The sequence below is a fragment of the Paramisgurnus dabryanus genome, chromosome 16 (assembly GCF_030506205.2).
Source record: "Paramisgurnus dabryanus chromosome 16, PD_genome_1.1, whole genome shotgun sequence".
In the NCBI taxonomy this organism is placed as follows: Eukaryota; Metazoa; Chordata; class Actinopteri; order Cypriniformes; family Cobitidae; genus Paramisgurnus; species Paramisgurnus dabryanus.
In genome coordinates this window covers 18,851,537-18,872,805 of record NC_133352.1, presented here as the reverse complement: position 1 = coordinate 18,872,805, position 21,269 = coordinate 18,851,537, and the positions used below count along the sequence as shown (strand labels likewise).

General features: G+C 35.3%; 1 protein-coding gene across 3 annotated transcripts; it reads left to right on the top strand.

Annotated features, from left to right (window-relative positions):
* Positions 1–557: 557 nt before the first annotated feature.
* micu3b (mitochondrial calcium uptake family, member 3b) lies at positions 558–19,318 on the top strand. Of its 3 annotated transcripts, XM_065271784.1 has the most exons (15): positions 558–849; positions 2,302–2,446; positions 4,047–4,078; positions 4,175–4,253; positions 7,451–7,498; positions 7,576–7,658; positions 7,740–7,814; positions 9,445–9,486; positions 10,662–10,757; positions 12,826–12,917; positions 13,687–13,858; positions 15,089–15,197; positions 17,886–18,043; positions 18,404–18,472; positions 19,113–19,318. In XM_065271784.1, the coding sequence occupies exons 1-14, from the start codon at positions 598–600 to the stop codon at positions 18,470–18,472; spliced, it is 1,452 nt and encodes a 483-aa protein (XP_065127856.1). In that variant the 5' UTR covers positions 558–597; the 3' UTR covers positions 19,113–19,318. The 3 variants fall into 3 exon arrangements, with proteins under 3 accessions (XP_065127856.1, XP_065127858.1, XP_065127859.1); XM_065271786.2 differs by lacking the exon at positions 10,662–10,757; XM_065271787.1 differs by lacking the exons at positions 9,445–9,486; positions 10,662–10,757.
* The last annotated feature ends 1,951 nt before the right edge of the window (positions 19,319–21,269 follow it).

The following is a 21,269-nucleotide window of genomic DNA, read 5'->3' as shown; positions in this document are numbered from 1 at the left end:
TGCATTTTCGGCTTGATACTACTGTAAAATAAAAAATAAATTTATAAGTAACATTCTTAAAAAAAGAATAAACATTTTTAGAGCAGCGTTTCTCAACCAGGAGTCCGAGGTCCACTAGGGGGCTTTTAACAGAGTTTCAAGTGGACCCCAAGTTTACTTAAAAAATGCAAAATAAGAGAAAACCATCATTAAATATTGTTTGCTTATAGTGTTTGCTTATTTTTATAATTAATACAGAACCTTAAATCGTGCAAAGCTCTTGTATATTTTAGAATGGCTGTGGAGATACACTGCTTTATTTTTGTTTGGCTAACACAAAGACATGTTTTCAGTAGTAACCGTAAATGTAACTATGGTTACTACAGAGAAAGTGATAGCAAAACACAGCCCGAACACTCCATAGTTTTTACAAACCAAAATTCAGACGTCTGAAGGCTGTAGGGAAACATATTACTAACCAAGAACGGCTAAAGAAAACAATATAACTTTAAATAGAGCTGCCAATGTGTTCATGTAGAAGCACGCACTCACGCGCGGGTGAGGTTGCATATTTCCTCTCGCGATGCGTGAACGCAATCTGACCGCTGTGAGAGAGTCATGATGGCCGCCGTGCGTCGGGCTTTAGCTCTGCGAAACAAATTCACCCTTAATGGTTTGAACATTTACTTTAACAACAGATATTTCTTGAACGACAGATCTCTTTTGAAGCGTATAGGGACCGGACTGTGTATCACTGTCGGTGGATTCGCTGTGTATTACCAACACAGTTCAACGTCTGAACGTGGATACGGGGCGAGCGGTCTGCGTGCGTTTATTTCTCAGCTCCCAGCGGTGGATGCAAAAGAAAGGGTATGCGTATAGATTTCAATCAAATCTTCAGTTTATCAATGTGATTTAAGGCAGTGCCGTAACTTTATTATCAATTTTTATCTTGCACATTGGGTGGAGTTCTTGTGTTAGTAAAGGCGCTCTCCAGTAGAGCGGTGCTGAATTCAGTTTGTCATCGCAAATGCTTCAGCCAAGTTATAGGCTACTGTTGTTTCTAACTAAGAATGAAATACATTTTGTATTTAATGTTGTACATATTTACGTTTTTATGTACAGTAGTAGCCAAAAGTAATGGAGGGATGGCATATTGGACAATATTTGCTTTAATGACACCTTAAGTTTGATAAAATCATGATCAAAATATAAGTATTTTGGTCTTTGGTTACTATTTAAGGTAGTAATTTGGCAAAAACTATAGTGTTTCAGGGACTTTTTTATTAAAATATTCAAACATAAACAAAATGCCCAGAAAAAACAAACTATTTTGTTAGTATTTTTGTTGATGCTGTTATGTTTTTACGTGTTTTTGTAAAGCAACATACAAAATCTTTTGTCACTACTGCATGTATTTTAAGGCAGGAGTACATGTCTTTGGCTTCCAAGGGTTATTTTACTATGCATGCAAATTTAGTCAACAGTGTTTTCCCTGAAAACACAGATCAACAGACAAGGGTGCTCTTGACATTAAAGGAATATAAAGGGAACATTTTTTTCTTCACATTTTCTCACCCTGTAAGACTTTCTTCCCCAGAAGAAAATATTTTTTTTTTAAATGTTGCTAACCAAACAACATTGGCCGCCCACCACTGATTTGCATTGTATGGACACAAAACCACTGAGATATTGCTCAAAATATAGCCTAATCTTTGGTGTTCCACAAACAATAGAGTCATATAGAGGTTTTGAACAATATGATATTAAATAAATGATGATAGTTTATTTTATTTTTTAGATTGTTGGATCATTAATTGCATAGCCTTAATTGTGATTCTCTCTGTCCACTTTTTCTTTTATTTTTTGTATTCTTATCTGATGTGTTGGACATAACCTTGATTTTGGATTGAGAGACAGGAATCCAGGGTTAAGGTAACTGGACACGGCAGCTTTGCAGCCAGGACGATGTTTGATGAGGGTATAAGTAGTAGGACACACATTCCCGGTATTTTGCCCAGTGGGTCTGGCTATCTGCCACTGAACTTCAGGAGTATAGCCATCGGTAGTTCTTATGATGGATGTCTGTGTGCACCACAAAAAATTGCAGCCACTAGTTTTACAAAAAAATATGAAGAAATCAAAAATAAATATAAACTTAAGAGTAAAAAAATAGGCAAAAACATGTAAAACGGCTTACACATAAGCAGCACCTCTGAGATTTTCATGCAAGTGTTTAGATATATGCTGCTTTTATCTATATTTCTCACTATTTGTCTTTTACATTATCCTTTGAGTGACGTGTGTATATGTTAATTATAGGTCAGTGCATCAGCTGAAGATGAAGAGGTGTCTATATCAGCCCATGAGCACAGGTTCAGGCTCTTTAGCTCACTGGAGTATGATGGGCAGCTCTACATGACCCCTCTGGATTTCATTGAGTCCATCACCATGAGTGAACCAAAGAGTAAGTTAAACAAATTAACATTTAATCTTCCAAACTCAGGATGTAAATCATGTCTCTGATCATTGCCAAATAAACTTTTACTCATTTTAACCTCACTCTCAGGTTTGGTATAAGAGCTTTGCCTCTGTAAAGTATTTTTATATCTTTTATCTTAAAAGCAAACATGTCTGAAGGCACAAATCCAACTTATCTTGTGATCACAAAATTACAGAATTTAACTCAAAAACAAGCAAACTGTGCAAAAATGTGGACTTTTGCAATTTTTTTTTAAATGTAGTTTTTTTAGCAGAATTTGGCCCAAGATGCATTATGTGATGTCATCACACTGTACAGTGTGTATTCTGCTTCAGAGTAATACCTTATATACACTTTTGTTGATCCACCATGTAATCACTAAGAAAACAGCAAAACAGCATTTGCTATACAAGTGCAAGAAAGAAAAAGATTAATAGATATTTAAATGACATGATTTAATGAAAACAAAGCTTTACATAAAACATCATTGTTTGCATCCTGTTGGATTGTTGGCAAGGTAATGCATTATTTTCATGCTGTAAAAACAGATCAATAACTTGAGTTTGGTTAAATTGCAAAAGAAAGATTAAGTATTAATTTATAATTGAAAGCGAATAATATTTCCTAAGGTCAGAAAAGTAATGCGTACATACATTTGAATCATAGAAATATTTTCACAATTAGTGCTTTAAAATTCAAATACTTTTCCACATAAATAAACAATAAATCTAGAAAATCTAAAAAATTTTGAGCAAAAAATTTAAACAATGTTTGCAAAATCTTGCATGGACTGACTTATGTAGTCACAACACCTGCATAGAGATTTTGAACCCAAATCTGACACAGATCCTAAAGCAATTTTTTTGTCTTTATAGTGCCAATATATTGAACCTGATCTCGATACATTAAGTTAAAAAACACATACCACTGTGATCCAGATGGCAGATGTATAGCTGTTATTTTACAACGCAGCTATACATGTATGGGAGTTGAGTTTCAAGTAGTGTCTGCTGCTATTTGAAACTTGGACTTCCTGGAATATGTCGACAGAAATAAAATGTGAACTGGGGAGCATTGCATCACCATCTCATCTTTATTGGCATATGTGTGATGGAACGAAACAGTGGTATTTATGGTTTTATGTCCTGGCTGTAAACCATACTTTGAGTACATTACATAAACAGATCCTCGAGTTCATATTTTGACCAATAGTTGTTTTGATTTTTTTGAAGTTTGAAAAAGAGAAATTTTTTTCAACTTGCCTCTGAAAATATTTGCTTTATCATTTTAAATTGCATCAATCAAAAACATTTTTATATGCAATGATATAAAATGTATAAAATATAATAATGGCAGCTATAATTTCCATACAGCCAAAAGATTTACATTTACAAAACATTTTACACAGTCTCTGCTTTACCATAACATTATTTTTTCTGAACTCCTTAAGATATTTTTTATAAATCTGAATACAATTTTAAACATGAAACATGATACATTTATGACCTACATATTGTCCTGTCTATGTTTGTTTTGACATGTTTCACAAGTGGTTTTGACAATGTCTTTTTCTGTATTATTTCAGAAAAGAGATTTTGGAAATCTCTTACAAAACAGGTATGGGTATTCTGATTAATTGGTTATTCTTAATTAATACATTTTTAAAAAGTTAAAATAAATCAATAATCCTAAATATATGTGCTCTTTTAAAAGGATATAGACAAGATACTGTCTGACACTCCACCTGTTCGTAAAGGATCTTCAAGATTTTTCAGAAACCTGCGGGAAAAAGGTAAGACTTTAAACATGTATATATACAACATATACAGTACACAACAGTGGGCGAATTATAGATGAATAGGTATTACTGGCCACATGTAACTAATTAGTAAACAATTTTCACATTGTTTGTGCAGATTTTAGGCCACCCACATACACATCATTATGAAACTGTGAAACCTTATACTGTTATAAAGAGCACAGGCTGTAAATGCTCTCTTATCTCTCAGTCAGTCTGGTATTAGTGTGACTTTGCTCTGAAATAAGCATAGATAGGAAAGTGACAAAAACACCCAGCGCATAACATGCGGTATGTCATTGTGAATAGAAAATAATCACCTGCTCAGCAGAAGGGTGCGCCGTGCACATGTATTCACAAACTAATCCAGAAATTACCCAGCTCTATATTGCCCCGAGGTCTTACTTTGTAGACGTGCTTTCAGAAAATCCCCTGTTTGCATATCATACTTGATGTATTTACAACAATGCAGAAATTAATCCAATTTATGCTATTGCAGGAATTCCACAGAATTGCCCACATATTACTAAATATTAAACTGCTATTTTAAATTGTACTGTAGGAGTTTTTAGATAAGCTTCAAAGAAAACTTTTGACTTAGTTTAAAACAATCACTCCTTAAGGTGTGGGGGTTTCCAAGATGCTAACAGTACTTTCCTTTATACTTAAAACATTAAAATACTCTACATAGTGCAGGATATCTCTTCTTACTGGCGCTCTCCTTGAGATCCAGTGCACGGATTTGGGCTTTTAATCCGGCTGTTAAATGTTAAAGCTGCACTTAGGTAAAAAAAGAAGATAGGCTTGATCTGTGAACAAAGCTTTACTTCAGAAAATATAAAGAGCTGTTTGAACCTTGCAATGTTGAGACTTGTCCCGGTTGCAGCCCTGTATCACTCTGGACAGTATGAATTCAAAGAATGGCGTTGGATTACATCTCCATCATTGACACTCTATATGAATTGTTTCTGTGGAATTCTTTGTGTTCTGACAACTGTTTGGGCTCATGGGCTGGGCTTTTTCTGCAAGACTGAAGGTGTGTGGATCTAATGAAACCTGTCTAGGGTCCTGACTAAAGACTAAATGCATGGGTCTTAAGCAAGTTTTCAATTATGTTGGACATACAATGTGGAGGGTTTGGTAAACATTGTGCTCATGGATGTTTTAAGAACATACGTTCGGGGAAAACATTGAAGATCACTTTTGCAAATTTGCATTTTTGTAATTTTAAAACAATTATTTTTATTACACTCTAAGTAAGGGATAATGTATTGGCAGCCGCCTTTATCACAGAAATAAGCCCTGACAGTGTGGTGAGGACCCCAAGGGTCTTATATCACACTAAAGGGGCTTATTTCACTTAACAACCAGCTGCATGTACATTATCCTGCTTATTACACGGCTGTTTGCCTCATTAGTAAGGTAAGGAACATTAAATATTGATTTAAAATATTTTTATGAACTTTTAAAGAATGCAGACCTTCTGCGAGGAAAACCCATTTATTTTGGGGTTTAACATAAGACAAGACGTTCAAATGTCACAAACATGCTATGTGGTTTAATCATTTGTAAATATAATATCATATATGTAACTAAAATACATATTTATACTCAGTGTTTGGGAAAGTTACTTTTAAAAGTAATGCATTACAATATTTAGTTACTCCCAAAAAAAGTAACTAATTGCATTACTTTTCATGGAAAGTAATGCTTACATTACTTTTTAGTTATTTTTGCATTACTTTTTTGGATAAGGCTTGATCTCTTTCAGGCCTTGCAGGTGTTTTTATGACTGAAAAGTTCTGCATTCAGAAATTGCATATTTCACCACAAAAATGTCGAGCTCTGGCCTGTCATCTCAGTTTCTGACTCAAACGGTTCCCACACAGGCGTGTACGCATAGAGTGCATAATGTGACTATGTTTAGTTTAATTCAGTACATATTTGTTATCTAATTAATTAAACTAAAAAAGTAACTTGCATTACTTTTTTAAAAAAGTAACTCAAATATTAAAGTGTACATTTAAAAAGTAATGCGTTCATTTACTCGTTACTTCAGAAAAGTAATATTATTACGTAATGCACGTTACTTGTAATGCGTTACCCCCAACAATGTTTATATTTCATTTTTGTGTAATATTAAACTCTACCTGTCAAAATGGTTTGCAGCATTCGGGTTACCGTATGTTATTAGATTTAAACGGTTGTTATCTGGGAATAACAAACCTGCAAATGTAGCGACTGGCCAAATCAGAATCAAGCATTCCAATGAGCCATGTAATAATAATGCTGGGTTATTTTCAACAAGCGTTAAGTCAAAAAGGGACAAACCCAGCCGTTGGGTTAAATTAACCATGAAAAAGTTTATGTTTCACCCCAAAATGAATTAAAACTTGCATAGGTTTAATTATAACCCAACGTGTTTGTCCCTTTTTGACCCAATGCTGGATTGAAAGTAACCCAGCATTCTTAGAGCAGATAAATAGTATCGACATATCAGTTGCATTGAAAAATCAATTTGGTCACTTTTAGACTTTCTGTATTAAAGTATTATAGTGACCTGAAATGTGGAAGACCCGAAAATGGATCAGCTATATTTTGTATTTCACGCACCTTTTTTATTCTCAAACATTCCACAGTCCTTTTCCCACAGCACTCAAAGTAGCCCTCCTGAACTATCTGTGCCCAAGTCACTATCATCTCCTTCAAACAAAAGCTTGGGAATGCTTTCAGTGGCAGGAACAATTCTCCTTAAGTCTCTCCTAGACAGCGACCTGACAGTTGCTCTTCTTTTCTTCTCTTCACACACAACAAAGGACTAACAGACCTCAAAAGGGAAAACAAACCCACATCAGGCATCTGCAATCAGTTACAGATCACTTGAGAATGTTTTACACCTAGGAAAATAAACAGAGGGAAACTCAGGAGCCCAGTGGCCTGCTCTAATTTTGTTTGGGTTTGCGTTCAACCTGGTTGCTTTAACTTTTAACGTCTTTTGTTTGCGCAAAGAGTACACCAAACAAGAGCAAACAATGGGATACTCCTAGATTTTATCAATGTAAAAGAAGAAAGGATGTCTAGTTTAAAAAGACATTTGATAGTAAAATTGATTTTGAACTCAAGTTCCGGGATGTTGGATGACAGGCTTTGTTTGAACTCTTTAAAGAAAATGTTTGTGTGATGTTTTTCAGGCATCATCGCTTACACAGAGTATCTGTTTCTGCTTTGCATTCTGACAAGTGAGTATCTGTGGTTTTTGCCTGCGCTAATAAAAATCACAAACACGTGTATCTCATATGTGCCTTTTGTCTTATAGAGCCACATGCAGGTTTTAAAATAGCTTTCAACATGTTTGATGCAGATGGCAATGAAATGGTGGATAAGAGGGAATTCATGGTGGTATGATTGTTTTTTGTTGTTTATTCATTTTATTTGTATGTCAAAACATGTGCAGATGAAGTTTTCTTTCTTGATGTTTAGCTTGAGGAAATATTCCGTAAGAAAAATGACAAGAAAAAGGAACGTGCAGGAGATCCTGACAGTTTGTCTCAACTGGTAAGTGAGATAAAGAAGTTTGCATTTTGCCACTGTGTCCATCATGTACGCAATTGTTTGCAATCAAACATTGCACCACTGTAAAAAGGGAAAGTTGGATCTACTTAAAAATTTACCTCAATTGGTAACACTTAAATTGGTAAACTTAAATTTTCTAACTTTAGTTGAAAAATTCAAAGAGCACCTATTTCATTGCTAAAAAACAACATTATGTTGTGTATTTGATATAATACAATGTGCTTGTGTGGTGTATGGTTAAAAACACATTATTTTCCACATACCGGACATTTTTGTAGCTCCAGACTTCACTCTCTTCCTGAAACGCATGGATTTTGTTGCGATTGGCCTGAATTCCTCTGACGTCAGCCGGAAATGTGACGCTCCTTACCATGTTTGAAAGATTCGCTCACAACGCAATGCTAACAGGAGTTAACTTACAGGCTGTGAGTCCAAGCGGGAGGAATTATAATATGTTGGTCTTGTCCTCGTCAACAGGCCCAGGAAGTAAACTGTTGCCTACAATCCGTGTGTTTGTTGCAGTCCAAGAAAAGAGATTTACTTTGGAGACAATAACTCGCGTCATCATTTCCTTTAGGGTTTGTACCTTTTGCATATCGTTTACATGTACTTATACACACTTACACACCAAAGGAAATTTATCATCATGAATCTGACCATTGGTGCTCTTTAGGGTCAAAAAACTTTTAAAATTACTTGATTGGGTAACAGCTAAAAAAATCAAGCTTTTAGTGAAATTTATATTTAATATTGTGGTCTTTTTTTTCTTCGTTATTTAAAAAAAAATTATCTCCTCCCCTCCTTGACACAATCTTTCTTTACCTACGTCACGAGTAATGGTGAGAGGTTGGATGGAAGTCCCTCTCATTTCAGAGGCTGTTTCACTCGAATATACAACGTATATGAATGTCACAACATTCCCCGAATGTCACAACGGGAAAATAAGATGATCGCTAATTCTGTTTCATTGTGACTTTAAGTGAGAAATTTTAAGTTGAAAAAATGTCATTTTTTTAGGTGTTACCAACTAAAGGATTTTTTTAGGTTAATCCAACTTTTACTTTTAACAGTGTACGTGCAGTCATTTATGGACCAAAAGTTTATTGAATTTTTGCATTTCTATATAACATCTATTCATGTGACAGCTATTCAAATATAATTCAGAAATAGTTTGATGGATGCATGATGTTTGTATCTTTATCTCTGAGCTCCTGTATATAGCACAGTGGTAGAGCCTTGTGTTAGCAGCAGTGCAAAAGGTCAAGGGTTTGAACCTGAAACACACATTCTGATAAAATTGTCGTAAAACTTTAGTATGGGGACAGCATGTTGCCTATATTAGCATGCATATTACTATTGGCTGCTTATTAGTCTTTATAAAGCACATACTATATTCTACATCACTTAATCATACACCATACAAATGCTAATAGTAATAGTTAATAGTAAATATGTGTTCCCTATACTGATGTGTTACCAAAATGTATACATTTTGCACTTTATGTCACTTTGGAAATGACATCAGATCTGGTTTACTTAAAATATGACAAATGCTGACTGATTTGATTTTTTCCTTGTATTTGACCCGCCTTCATAATCTTCTTGGTATGAGAGTGTGGAACTGTACGGATATCAAGGCTCCGTCAGCAGTAATGTATGTATATCTGTATACAAAAGCAGCATTACGCATGAATTTGATGCTTGTTCTTAGCATACCAGTTACATATGTTTGCACTTTGATCTTATACAGTCATGGTCATCAGTAACCATGCATGCCCTTTGTAACCACCTGCAGCTTCATCCGTATTAGTCCTTAATAAACCAGAGAAGTCCCGATCAGGGACGTGCATCTCTGCATAGAGCAGTAGTGAGATGTTTGGATAGGGTGTAAGGCAGTGACCCTCACGCATGGCTCACCTCCAGAGGAGAAGGACAATGCAGCTCTAATGGAGCTCAGTCAAACGCAGTTTAAAGGGCGGTTGTACTGTCGAGAGGAGAAAAATCGTTTGGGGAGAAAACAGATGATTTATGTTGCTTGTCTACTGTCAGGAACTTTTTGCTTAGAAATGGTCTCACAGATTCGAGTTAAAAGCCCCTGAAGAATGACAGTTCACCGTAGACCCCCATGTTTCATTTTTACAGTTGCTTGAAAAGTGGTATTTGGGTTCGAGTTACATCTTGTGATGGCTCGACCATGAAGAGCTTTGTGTCATTGTGAGTTAGTTTGGAGGAATGAACAAGTCTCATCATCACCAAACAACAGAGATAAGAAGCTTCTTCAACTCTGTGCTGTCAGTCACTTCAGTGTAACTCTTTATGAACTGTTGTTTTCACTTCATGAAGTGTAGCAAAGATATAGTTTTATAAAAAATGAATACTGTTCACATCAAATGCTGTTCCCTATCTAGGGAAGAATGGAAGTGGTTCTATTTAGCACATCAAACAGAATGAGTTTGTTGACTGACAAAAGGGTAAAGTAATCTAATACATTGCGGTGAGGTGAGATATTTTTGGTTGCTTTGATTTGGTTGCTAAAGGAAATTATTCATTTAAGTTATTACCGCAAAAAAAAACATTTTGGTCTTAACACAATTGTGACAAATAAGACAGGCCACCACTGATTCCTCAGGGGAAATTCAGTGGTTTAAATCTGTATGTTTTGATAAACGTAAATGTGGTGTAAATGTTTTTTTTTTATCTCCTTGACATTGAAATGTTGCTGCATTTCTTTAGATGTATTTTGCATGTGCATGAGACATTCAGTGTGTCTGTAAGTTAAATATCTTTGAAAAACGTTAAGACTTTAACATCTTCACCTCTGATACGCAGGTGCTTAAAAAAGAACAGCCTCAGTCTGAGCCCAGACATTTCTGGGATCTTCTGAGGCAGGGTGCAAGAATAGTTCTCTTTTCAGATCTGACAGAGGTACAAATATCCTCTAGCTTATGCGTTTTCTCATTCCCATAATCCTTTGGCCACCCCCCATGTGAGATTCAAATCATTGTGGTGTTATTTGTTTAATTTCTCACTTCAACACAATAATACAATAACACAATAATGTTCCAACACAATAATAGATAAATCTAGATAAATTTAATTATTCAAGACTCCAAAATGACTACAACATAATCATCATTAATTTAATTAATTAATTAATTAATTTTTATTTCTAATTAAACTTGGATTCTTGGTTATGCACAAAATTAAGTTGGCATATAAATGTAGATTTATCTGTTTCTGTCAATAATTTTCCAATCATATATTCGCACACATTACCTTTTTTCTCCCTCCACTTTGACACCTCCCCTTTTACATGTTATCCAATTCAGTTATCTGGGAGTTTAGTCTATCTAGTTTTCCTCTTCTGACAGCAAGCCAAATTTGTTTATAGCCTAAAAAAATATCCTCTGAATGCCTCTTGTTTTCGTAAACATATGGGGATACAAAGAAACATGAATAAGGTACAGTGAGAGCATGTTCCCACTAAAACTACAGCCTGAAATGAAAAGCACAGATATGCACGAGCAAACTGCTGTCTGCTTGGCATGAGATGATGTGGTGGCTGCTCCTTAAAGTATCTTTGCTTGTATTCAAACATATTAACATATTCACCCAAAAATAAAAATATGATAATTATTTACTCACCCTCATGTTGTTCTAAACCTGTATAAGTTTCTTCTGTTTAACACAAAAAAGAGGTAAGCACACAGTTGATTGACTTCAATAGTACTGTAGGTTAAACAAATACAATGGAAATCAATGGGAACCATCAACTGTGAAGATATTTTAATAAATGATTGTATACAGTTGACAGTGCCCATTGAGTTCCATAGTAGGAAAAACAAATACTATTGGCGCTTTTCCATTGCAACCATTGCATGGGTCGGGTCAGCTTACCTTTGGGGGCTTTTCCACTGGGATCAGTACATAGCCGAAACTTTTTTTAGTACCACCTCGGTTGGGGTTCCAGGCGAGCCGAGCTGATACCAAAACGTGATGCGAAAACACTGTAGATCACTGATTGGTCTGATCACATTATAGCATCATCGCTATAATGTAAAAGATTAGCTTTACCTTCATGCTAGCTTGCGCTGTCTCGAGTAAACCTGCTCTCAGCTGTGCTTTGCTGTAAGTTCCCAAACTCCCTTTAAGTGATTAAAAACATCCACAGGTTGAGAATCAGAAACACAATTAAAACATTTTTCCAGAATTGCAGTTTGTGGCGGCACATTCGCGACAGGCACGTCCCCATATATGCTTAAATGCAACTTAATAAATGAGGCTCAACGGAGTGTCGACTGACGCCACAGGGGTTTGTGCACAAACTGTGAGACAGGTGGTGATAAACACGATGTGCAAACATCTATTTGTGGTGGTCAATTTTAAGTTTGTGGCGGACTGAGAAATAAATGAATGTATGGGAATGTACAACAACGCTCTCACTTGTCTGTCGTCACAGCAGTAGGCAGCGCAAATTAAATGAAACGCCTATAATCCCTCCCACTCTGAAGTGTTACTAAACTCGATGCAAAAGCTAACCAAGCGAGCTGAGCTTACCCGACCTGACCCAAACCAAACCATGGGGTACTATGCAATGGAAAAGCACCATATGTAAGTCAATGGGGACTGTCAACTGTGTGGTTACCATCATTTATCAAAATATCTTCTTCTGTTTTCATCAGAATAAAGAAACTCATACAGGTTTAGAATAACATGAGAGAGTAAATGATGACCTTAAACATATTAGGACATGCTGATGCCCACCATGTTGAAAGACAATTAATACAACATTTTGTATGAACAATGTATGACAGAGATTTGCCATTTAATTGTCCAGATATATCTGTCTGTATCTATTTTCTTTTATAGGTTGTGTTTTGTCTATAGCTGAACATTCATACCTTCATGCTTTGTTTGAGAACAAGTGATGGTTTCATTCAGTGGCAAATTATGTTTTCTCATGTCATTAATGTGTCATTATTTGCTTTCACAGCACGAACCAGAAAATGTCACAGACACAACTCTGCTAGTCCATTTCTTTGGGAGAAAGGGCAAAAGTGAACTCAACTTTGATGATTTCTACAGGTGAAATACAAATAAGATGTGAGCAGGCCCACAGGGAATCTGCATCCACGGAGCCCTGCAAGTTCACAGATTTCGAACACCTGTCATCATTTCGGCTCATTCGATTTTCTTTTCACACATCACTATCAACTCTCATTCTTAACAATATTTTACATCATTTAAATAAAGAAACCTGCAGATTCTCCCCTAAAATCAGATTCCATCTGGGCCTGGATATGAGCAATTCTGAACACTTTAATACTGAATCTGGAATAAAAATCTCTAAGCTTCATTTTATATCCTTTCTTAATGTCATTAATAATGCATGGCCCTTTAAAAATACTTGAATGCTGAGAGGCAATGTGTATTCTTATCAAAGCATGCTGGGATGGTTTAGTCACTTAGACCAGTGGTTCCCAAACTTTTTCAGCGTGCGGCCCCCCTTGTGTACGATGCATTCCTTTGCGGCCCCCCAAAGAAAATTTGTGACAAAAAACTGTTATAAAACTCATCATTTTACCAAAAAAAAAAAACATTAAATTATACAAAAAAGTAATGCTTTTGGTAAGTAGCCTTTTTTTTAGGTTTAATTACACAGAATTCCTATAAAATTAATGTATTTCATAAAATGTCAATAAACTGGGGCCCCCCTGGCACCATCTCGCGGCCCCCCAGGGGGCCCCGGCCCCCAGTTTGAAAACCACTGACTTAGACTATAGCATCCCACTGAGAGAGAAAGAGTGATGGTATCTCCTCTTAACACTGTGTCCGTTTCACGCTTTGTCGGCAGATTTATGGACAACCTGCAGACAGAGGTCCTTGAGATTGAGTTCCTCAGCTATTCCAAGGGAATGACCACCATCAGCGAGGAGGACTTTGCGCGTATCCTGCTACGTTACACCACGGTGGAGAACATTACTGGCTACCTCGAGAATGTGCGTCAAAGCATACCAGACGAGAAGGTAATACTTTTACTGGACATGGTTTTGGACACCCACACTCAAAACTTTCATCACTCAGGAAAATCAAATGTTTGATTTGTGCCTTTCAGAAAAAAGCACAGCAGGTACCACGTCTATATTCAAGTTTCATGCCAATTTGCATTTGGTTTGCTGACATGAATGGAAAGTTGACAAGCTAGACTCCATCCAAAACTATTTTAAACTGTATTTTACTCATTCTGTTATCATTTTTATGGATACAGTTTCTATGATCTCATTTTAAGTCTAAAATATACAGTACAGTACACTTTCACTTATGCAAAACTTTTATAAAAAAATAAAATGTAAAAAATCTATGTTATCTCAACTGGCATGATACAATAATATTAATTCAGCAGCAGTGAATTTAAATAAATTATAAGACTGGGCCTAAATACTTTATTTGTATAAGTCTGTAATCCACTATTATGAAGTCTAAATTCATTTATAGATCAGTGCACATCTTTTTGGAAGAAGTGAAGAGAGCAGGATATTAATAATTCGAGAGTCTGTGCTTCAGGTTGTTTTCCTCTTTGCACACTGACCCTCACAATATGAGGTTAGAGTCTTTTCAGTTGCCTAAGGAGGCTGATGGTTGATGGCCATTGATATATAAGTGCTTCTTATTCTTTAGTTAAGAGATATTGCAATACAGCTTAACTTGTAAAAGCAGTAAAGCGTCACATATAACTCATTAGTTCATTTGTTAAACGGTTGTTGTTGGTTGCAAAAGACATGGGTCTAGTGCCTGGAAATGGATGAGTGAATATCAAAAGAACTGATGTTTGGGTAATCTGCCAGCGGTGAGATATTTTGGATACATCCCCTTTGTTTTTATTTATGCAAGTATCAGGTTAATCTTTTTTAGAAGAGTCGACAAGCCACCCGACCTTTCCTTAAACAAAACAATCCAAAGGTGTTGACAGCTCAAATTGTGTTGTTTAGGCACAGGAGCTGAAGGGATGTGGACTCTGGTTGTTTGACTCGGTTATTTTCTGCCTTGGGATCTGTTATCAGCCCTGAAGGCCCACTTAAGTACTCCTCAATACATGGGGCGTGAGGCAATTTTGTCCTTTTAGAGATTTGCGTTTATTATCTGCAGAATTGTTCTTGTGTGAATGTAATATTTGTAATATGTGCTAAGGAATCTCTTAGTTACTGTTTGAAAAATGAAGATGATGATTAGATTTGAATGTGGGTCTTCTCTTACAGGGTATCACCTTTGAGGAGTTTAGGTCCTTCTTTCAGTTCCTCAACAATTTAGAGGATTTTACCATTGCCATGCAGATGTACAACTATGCACATCGTCCAATTGGACAAGGTAAACAACTTATTATAATCCAATTGAGGAGCTCAGATGCAAAAGCCGCTAAATGTTTTGAACGGGATTAAAAATCACAGGCTATTCCAGACAGGGGCGTCATGCACCAATTTTTTTTAAGGGGGCACAGTGTCAACAGCTCCCAGAAATTTGTGTATACACAGACATCAAACGAAATATGATAGAGCTTTCAGTCTTTTCCATGGCACTTACATTTCTAACAATCTGAAAACCCCTGCTTTCATGCAAAAACCTCCAAAATAAAAGTGATGACTAACTTTCATATCAAATACTATTCAATCGGAATAATGACACATTTGCATCATATTCACATCTGAAACGGCATGTTTTATTTAAGTCTTAATGGCTTGTTTAATTGTGTCATTAATGCATTTTGCACAACAACTACATTATCATATAAAATTTATGTAATTTTAAATCCATAAAGTATATAAACAACGAAAATGACATCAGCTATAGCCACGTGATTGATTTTAATGTTCAATAATGATTTTAAAAAATATGTTTAGATACAATTATTAGAGGAACGGATTTTTGCATTAAATTTTACCTCATGTGAGCATGTGAGATTCCGCGCCCGCGTGAACTTTGGCGAACTTTGGCGTTGTGCCAAGAAGATGAATCTCTACTAATATAACGTTGAGACGGTCACATTTAAAACCATACATTTTCTACACAGAGAAGGTTAACTGCACATTACCGTACTGGGGTTTGGAAATGTTGTGAGCGTTTCTAACACGTTTTAATTCCTCAGATAGCCAAATGCAGCAGCAAGCCAGCAACAGCAGAGAGCTCGTGAGCGCGCCCAGACACTGATGACGTCTGCGGCTGCGCTCTGACTGCAGCGCCAGCTGCCGCCAGAATAAAAGTAATGTAACATGATCAAAACACGATCAAAACGGCGAAAATCTCCGAAAAGTGACAAGGATGCAGCACAGAATGTATATTATTGTGCATATTAACAGATTAAAAGTCAAATAACAGATTAATGGACGCTTATTTGATTTAGAGGTTGGATGCAAAATCCATTGGCTCAAAAAAACCAAGGGGGCAGGTGCCCCCTCAGTTTGAATGGGCATGACGCCTCTGATTCCAGAGGTGGGAGTGTCTGTTTTGTGTGCTTGGGCGTTGCAGAAGATCACGTGCTTTGGATACGCTTAGTTGTGATGTTTGATATTTTGCTTAAAATGTAAAATTATTACAGAACATGTAATTTATTAATTTAATTTTAACAAATCAAAATAACTTTACAAATCGTACTAAAGTAGCCTATGTGTTTTATATAACTGGCTGCTTATAATAATCTCAAAGAGTTGAACAAAATAAGGTTACGTTTCCTTATACTGATATTAACAGTGTATGATTTTCAGCTCATCTTGATTTAATTATTTTTTCCGTTGAATGAAAAAACATCCATATCTGAATAAATGGGACCTATACTGTAAAAAAATACTTCCTAAAATGTTTTTGTTGAATCAACTAAGTTTTACAAGTCATTTCAAATTACTATTATTTATCTTGACAAGAGATGAGTTGTTATAAGTGCAGGTGAGTTGTTGTAACTTATAAAATATACTTTATTTTAAAAGTTGTAACAACTCATCTCTGGCCAGGATAAATAATAGTAAGTTAACATGACTGATAAATCTGAGTTGATTTAACAAAAAAGCAAAGTATTTTTTACAGCAAAGAACTTTTTCATTAGTAAGACCTTACGGCAGATCACGTTGGCCAAAACATGAAAAGAACTGCGTTTTTACAAAATTATGCTTGCAAACATAGACATTTGCATCCGAAAAGGATTAAATGTCTTAGAGGACCTCCGAGTTCAGCCAAAAACAGTGGATAAATTGCTCTGGAATTTTTACGGAGGTCGAGAGAGAAAACAGACATGGCCGATTCGGCAGGGATTAAAAACACAGAGGACCAAGAAAAGCACAATTCTCAGAGGTCCCCCGGTAAAACTAATCCCGTTCGAATAGGGCTTAAGTACATGAAAAATGAATTGGATGAATTTTGGGTCCCTTGTAAGTACTTGGACCTGAATACAACCTGAATGTGGCAGTGAGATGAATCACAGCGCCCCCTAATGTGTGGTTAACTGTCTTTATTTTTACAATCCGACTTTCATAATTTGTAGTGTTTCTAGTTGCATCTTTAATAATTTTGCAACTGTTTACTAAGAAGTTAAAACAACTCGGTTTTGCACGCCAATTCAACCTACTATTTTTGACCTGTGATAAGTTGACTTAACTTGACAAAACAAGTTGAAATTGTTTAACCTAATTTGTTACGTTAAAGTAAAATAAAAATATATGTTCATTTGACAAAAATGCTGCACTTTTCTTGTCCAAAGAAGTGGGTTTTTATTGGAGGTTGCACTTAGAGGGTTTTGCAGCTAAAGACAGTCAAATGTGTTAAATTTCAATGAAATTACTAGTGACTTTGTAAAAATAAGAGATATTGCAATTACTGACTAAAACTTTTTTATTTCCATTAAAGGGAACTTGCTGAACCTAAACATAAAGGCCTGACAAAAAAAGCTAATTTATAAGAAAACATGTCAGACGCACTTAAAGGGTTTTGCATCTGAACTCCTTAATTATTCCATAAACTTTTTGACATAGAGGATTCAGCTGATATTTATGTCTGGTTTTCGTCCAATAGATGAGTTTGCCCGTGCAGTCTATGTGGCCACTGGACTAAAGCTCTCACGTCATCTCGTGAACACTGTTTTCAAGATCTTTGATGTCGACCATGATGACCAGCTAAGCTACAAAGAGTTCATTGGTATTATGAAGGACCGGCTGCACCGTGGCTCATGGGTAACTATTGTTCAGCCTTAAAGTAAAAAACACCATTCACTATACAAGATTTAAACTGTTAGATGCTATTGTAGCAAATCAGTTTAATTTTAAGGTTAGTCAATTCTCATCATTGTAGGCCTACTGCTGTTATAATAACTTTTATGATTAACAGTATTAAGCAACTTTTATTGTTGCACAAGTACTTCAGCTAAAGACCGGTGATATTTTTTTGTAGTGAATAAAACTTTACTACCCCCTAGTGGCCATTTATAAATCATGCATTTTGCTAGTCTTGTCTGGCACACAGTTTTATAAAAGCAAACCTTATTTGGTTGTTGAAAAGACAAACTTTCCTTCATATTACCATTCTGATCTCAGGGTTACAAAGGTGAAGAGAGATTCACATCCTTTAAAGGCTGTATGAAGAAGGAGCTCAGTGGCAAATAGGTAAGTTCATAGTGGAATAATAGAAGAATGTAATAGATATAGTTTTAAGTTTTTTTAATAGGCTATTTGTTGTTTAGCTCCATCATATTGCTCCGGGGAGTTTTGAATTAATGATACCGAACCTCTGCACAAGCACTGTTCAATATTCAGACAAAGTTCTTTCTCTAGTATCAGATTACTCTGTAAAATTAATGTGTGCTATCAAGAGATACAAGATACTAGCCTGACATAGTGTATAAGGACTTAATATAGTAATAGAATACAGCGCCCAACCCACAAGATAATGACATTACATCATAAAACACCTAGAGAAGGGGAACAACTAAACGTATTGTACTGAACAGAATAGAGGATGAAGGAAACAAACATGTGCTCTTGTATAGTACATTTTCACACTCTCGGAAATAAAGGTACAAAAGCTGTCACTGGGGCAGTACCGTTTCAAAAAGTACACCTTTGTATCTAAAGGGTACATATAAGTACATCAAAGGAACATATCTCTACCTAAATGCTACATTTTAGGACCATCCCAGTGACGGCTTATGTACCTTTATAAGATAGTAATATATATTGAATATCACATATTAATTCCAGCTATTGTGAATGTTTTGTTTTTTCTGTATGTCTTCGATTTTTGTAGGTAAAAGTCCCGCTCAGTGTTTCTCTCTGAAATCACAGTAAGGACAATGTCATGTTGGATGAAAGTTCTCAGTGACTTAATTCTGTTATCTACCAGACCTGTGTCCAATTAGATTAACACTTGCTACCTCTTTGGCCTATAGTAACAGTTTGTAACTCGTCAGGCATTTTTAACTCTATTAAAGCCATGAACTAAAGGGTACAACACTTTTAGATGTTTTATTAATACAAAGTTATTTTAAAAATGGTCTTATACAATTTTTGGGGTCCAGCAACCAAATTTTTCAATAAATGAAGCTGCTTTAATAATAGTCTTAATGTTACATTATAAATGAAATATTTTACTTCTTTTCAAATATTGTTACTTCTAAATATGCTACATGGAACAGAAAATATCAGATAGGCTTACTTTTGCTGTAGTATATAGTTATTTATTCTATTTATATATAAAGTTTAATATTGTTATGGTATAAGCTATAGATATATTTATCTAACTCTTATTTATGTAAAGAAAACATACTTTTTGGGTAAAACGCACAATGTCTGTATCTTTTCCTATTTTGCTGCTGCATTTTGCATTTGTTTCTTTAGGAATTATAAGCCAGATAATCTTCCCTTAAAAATGAGCACATTGCTAACATATAGTTTCTCTTGGGGCAAACTTGTCCATTGCCCACCAGCCAGATCAGGCACACACAGGATCTGATAATGCTAAATGCACAGAGAAATAATGATTCCTCAGTAATCTCACAATGTGCTACACATACAGATCTCTTTTATGAATTTCTTACACTGCCACTCTTTGAAGAAACATTTAGCAAAGCATAAACGAAAAGCAAGCAAAACAGTCAGCAGAACACTAAGCCTCTACGCATCAGGGATGATTTATCATGGGATCAAATATTGACCATGTTTTACACTCTTTTATATTGTAATCAAGATCAACATAGTCTGTTTTTAGTTGTTATTATTGTCTGTACCGTTGTCTGCACAAAAAGTCTTTATTAGTGTTAAAAGTGCTTGAATTGATTATTTAAGTTCACAATAAAATATTTGTTGTGAAAATATTTGTGTTATTCTTTTTGATTGCTGCCTTGTTTGTTTTTAAGTCCTCTGATTGGGTCAAACTGTAAAATAATGTATTTTCACAAGCACGGAGTGCATGTACTTATTGGATATTTATTTGGTTTATATGGGTCAAAATACCTGCACCTCTAATACTGATTTAGGCCTCTAGGTAACATGGACAATGAATAAGACAGAACCCCAGTACCAGTAAGTTGTAAATTGTATCATTGTCAAATAAGAAAATAATGACCAAGTGATTTGTGGTGGGTTGAAAATTAAACACAGAATACATTTTGTGCTTTTTCCAATAAGAAATGTTGTTTTCACAGCCGTGGTGTGATTGCATCACAAATGGGTGATAATATGTACAAGGGTCTGGACTTAATTTTGCATATTACATTTTATATGTATTTGATTTTGAACCAGTATTGTGTTTTGACCCATATACACTGGGCCTACATATTAGACTACTATTATATGGGTGATTCACACAAATCCAGATTTAGAAGGTGTCCAGCATCAGAATTTTTAAAAAGCCCTTGAAGCCAATTTTTTGCACATATAAGATTAAGGTCCGAACTTACTATAACCATTATTTTTAGAGGATTGAAAAAATATTTCCTATAGAATTATTTACATTTTTTAGATTATCATTATCAAAAATTATCATTACCGCAACATGATATTACATTAAATATATGCATTTACAAACTCATGTTTCGGTAATGAGAACTAAAAATTTCAACTTTTATCTGGAGAGAAAAATAAGAACGGCTTACCTGGTAGCCATCTTGAGTGTCACAGTCAATTATGTCCCTTACAACAATTCTTTTGAAAATGTTAGTTCCTTGAGGGCTTAAACAATGATTGAAAATTGTTGCGGAGGATGAGAAAATTGATCTTGAACACATTTATATTCCTTATTATTGTCTCTACATTTACCAATGATCACCAAATACCACATGTTTCTTTACTGTAAATGTTTATAGTAGGCTATAACATGCACTGAAGCTTTTAATTTTTTAGATTTTTTAATTATAAATATTTCCATGTCAAAGAACAAAAATCCAGTCATGGACACGGTTCTGTA

What these genes read in the sequence shown, in the direction of transcription:
- micu3b (XM_065271784.1), top strand. Translation starts at nt 598, where the DNA reads ATGATGGCCGCCGTGCGTCGGGCTTTAGCTCTGCGAAACAAATTCACC. An exon ending in ATAAGAGGGAATTCATGGTG is followed by an intron (nt 7,659 to 7,739) that starts GTATGATTGTTT and finishes CTTGATGTTTAG; the next exon opens with CTTGAGGAAATATTCCGTAA. An exon ending in TCTTTTCAGATCTGACAGAG is followed by an intron (nt 10,758 to 12,825) that starts GTACAAATATCC and finishes TTGCTTTCACAG; the next exon opens with CACGAACCAGAAAATGTCAC.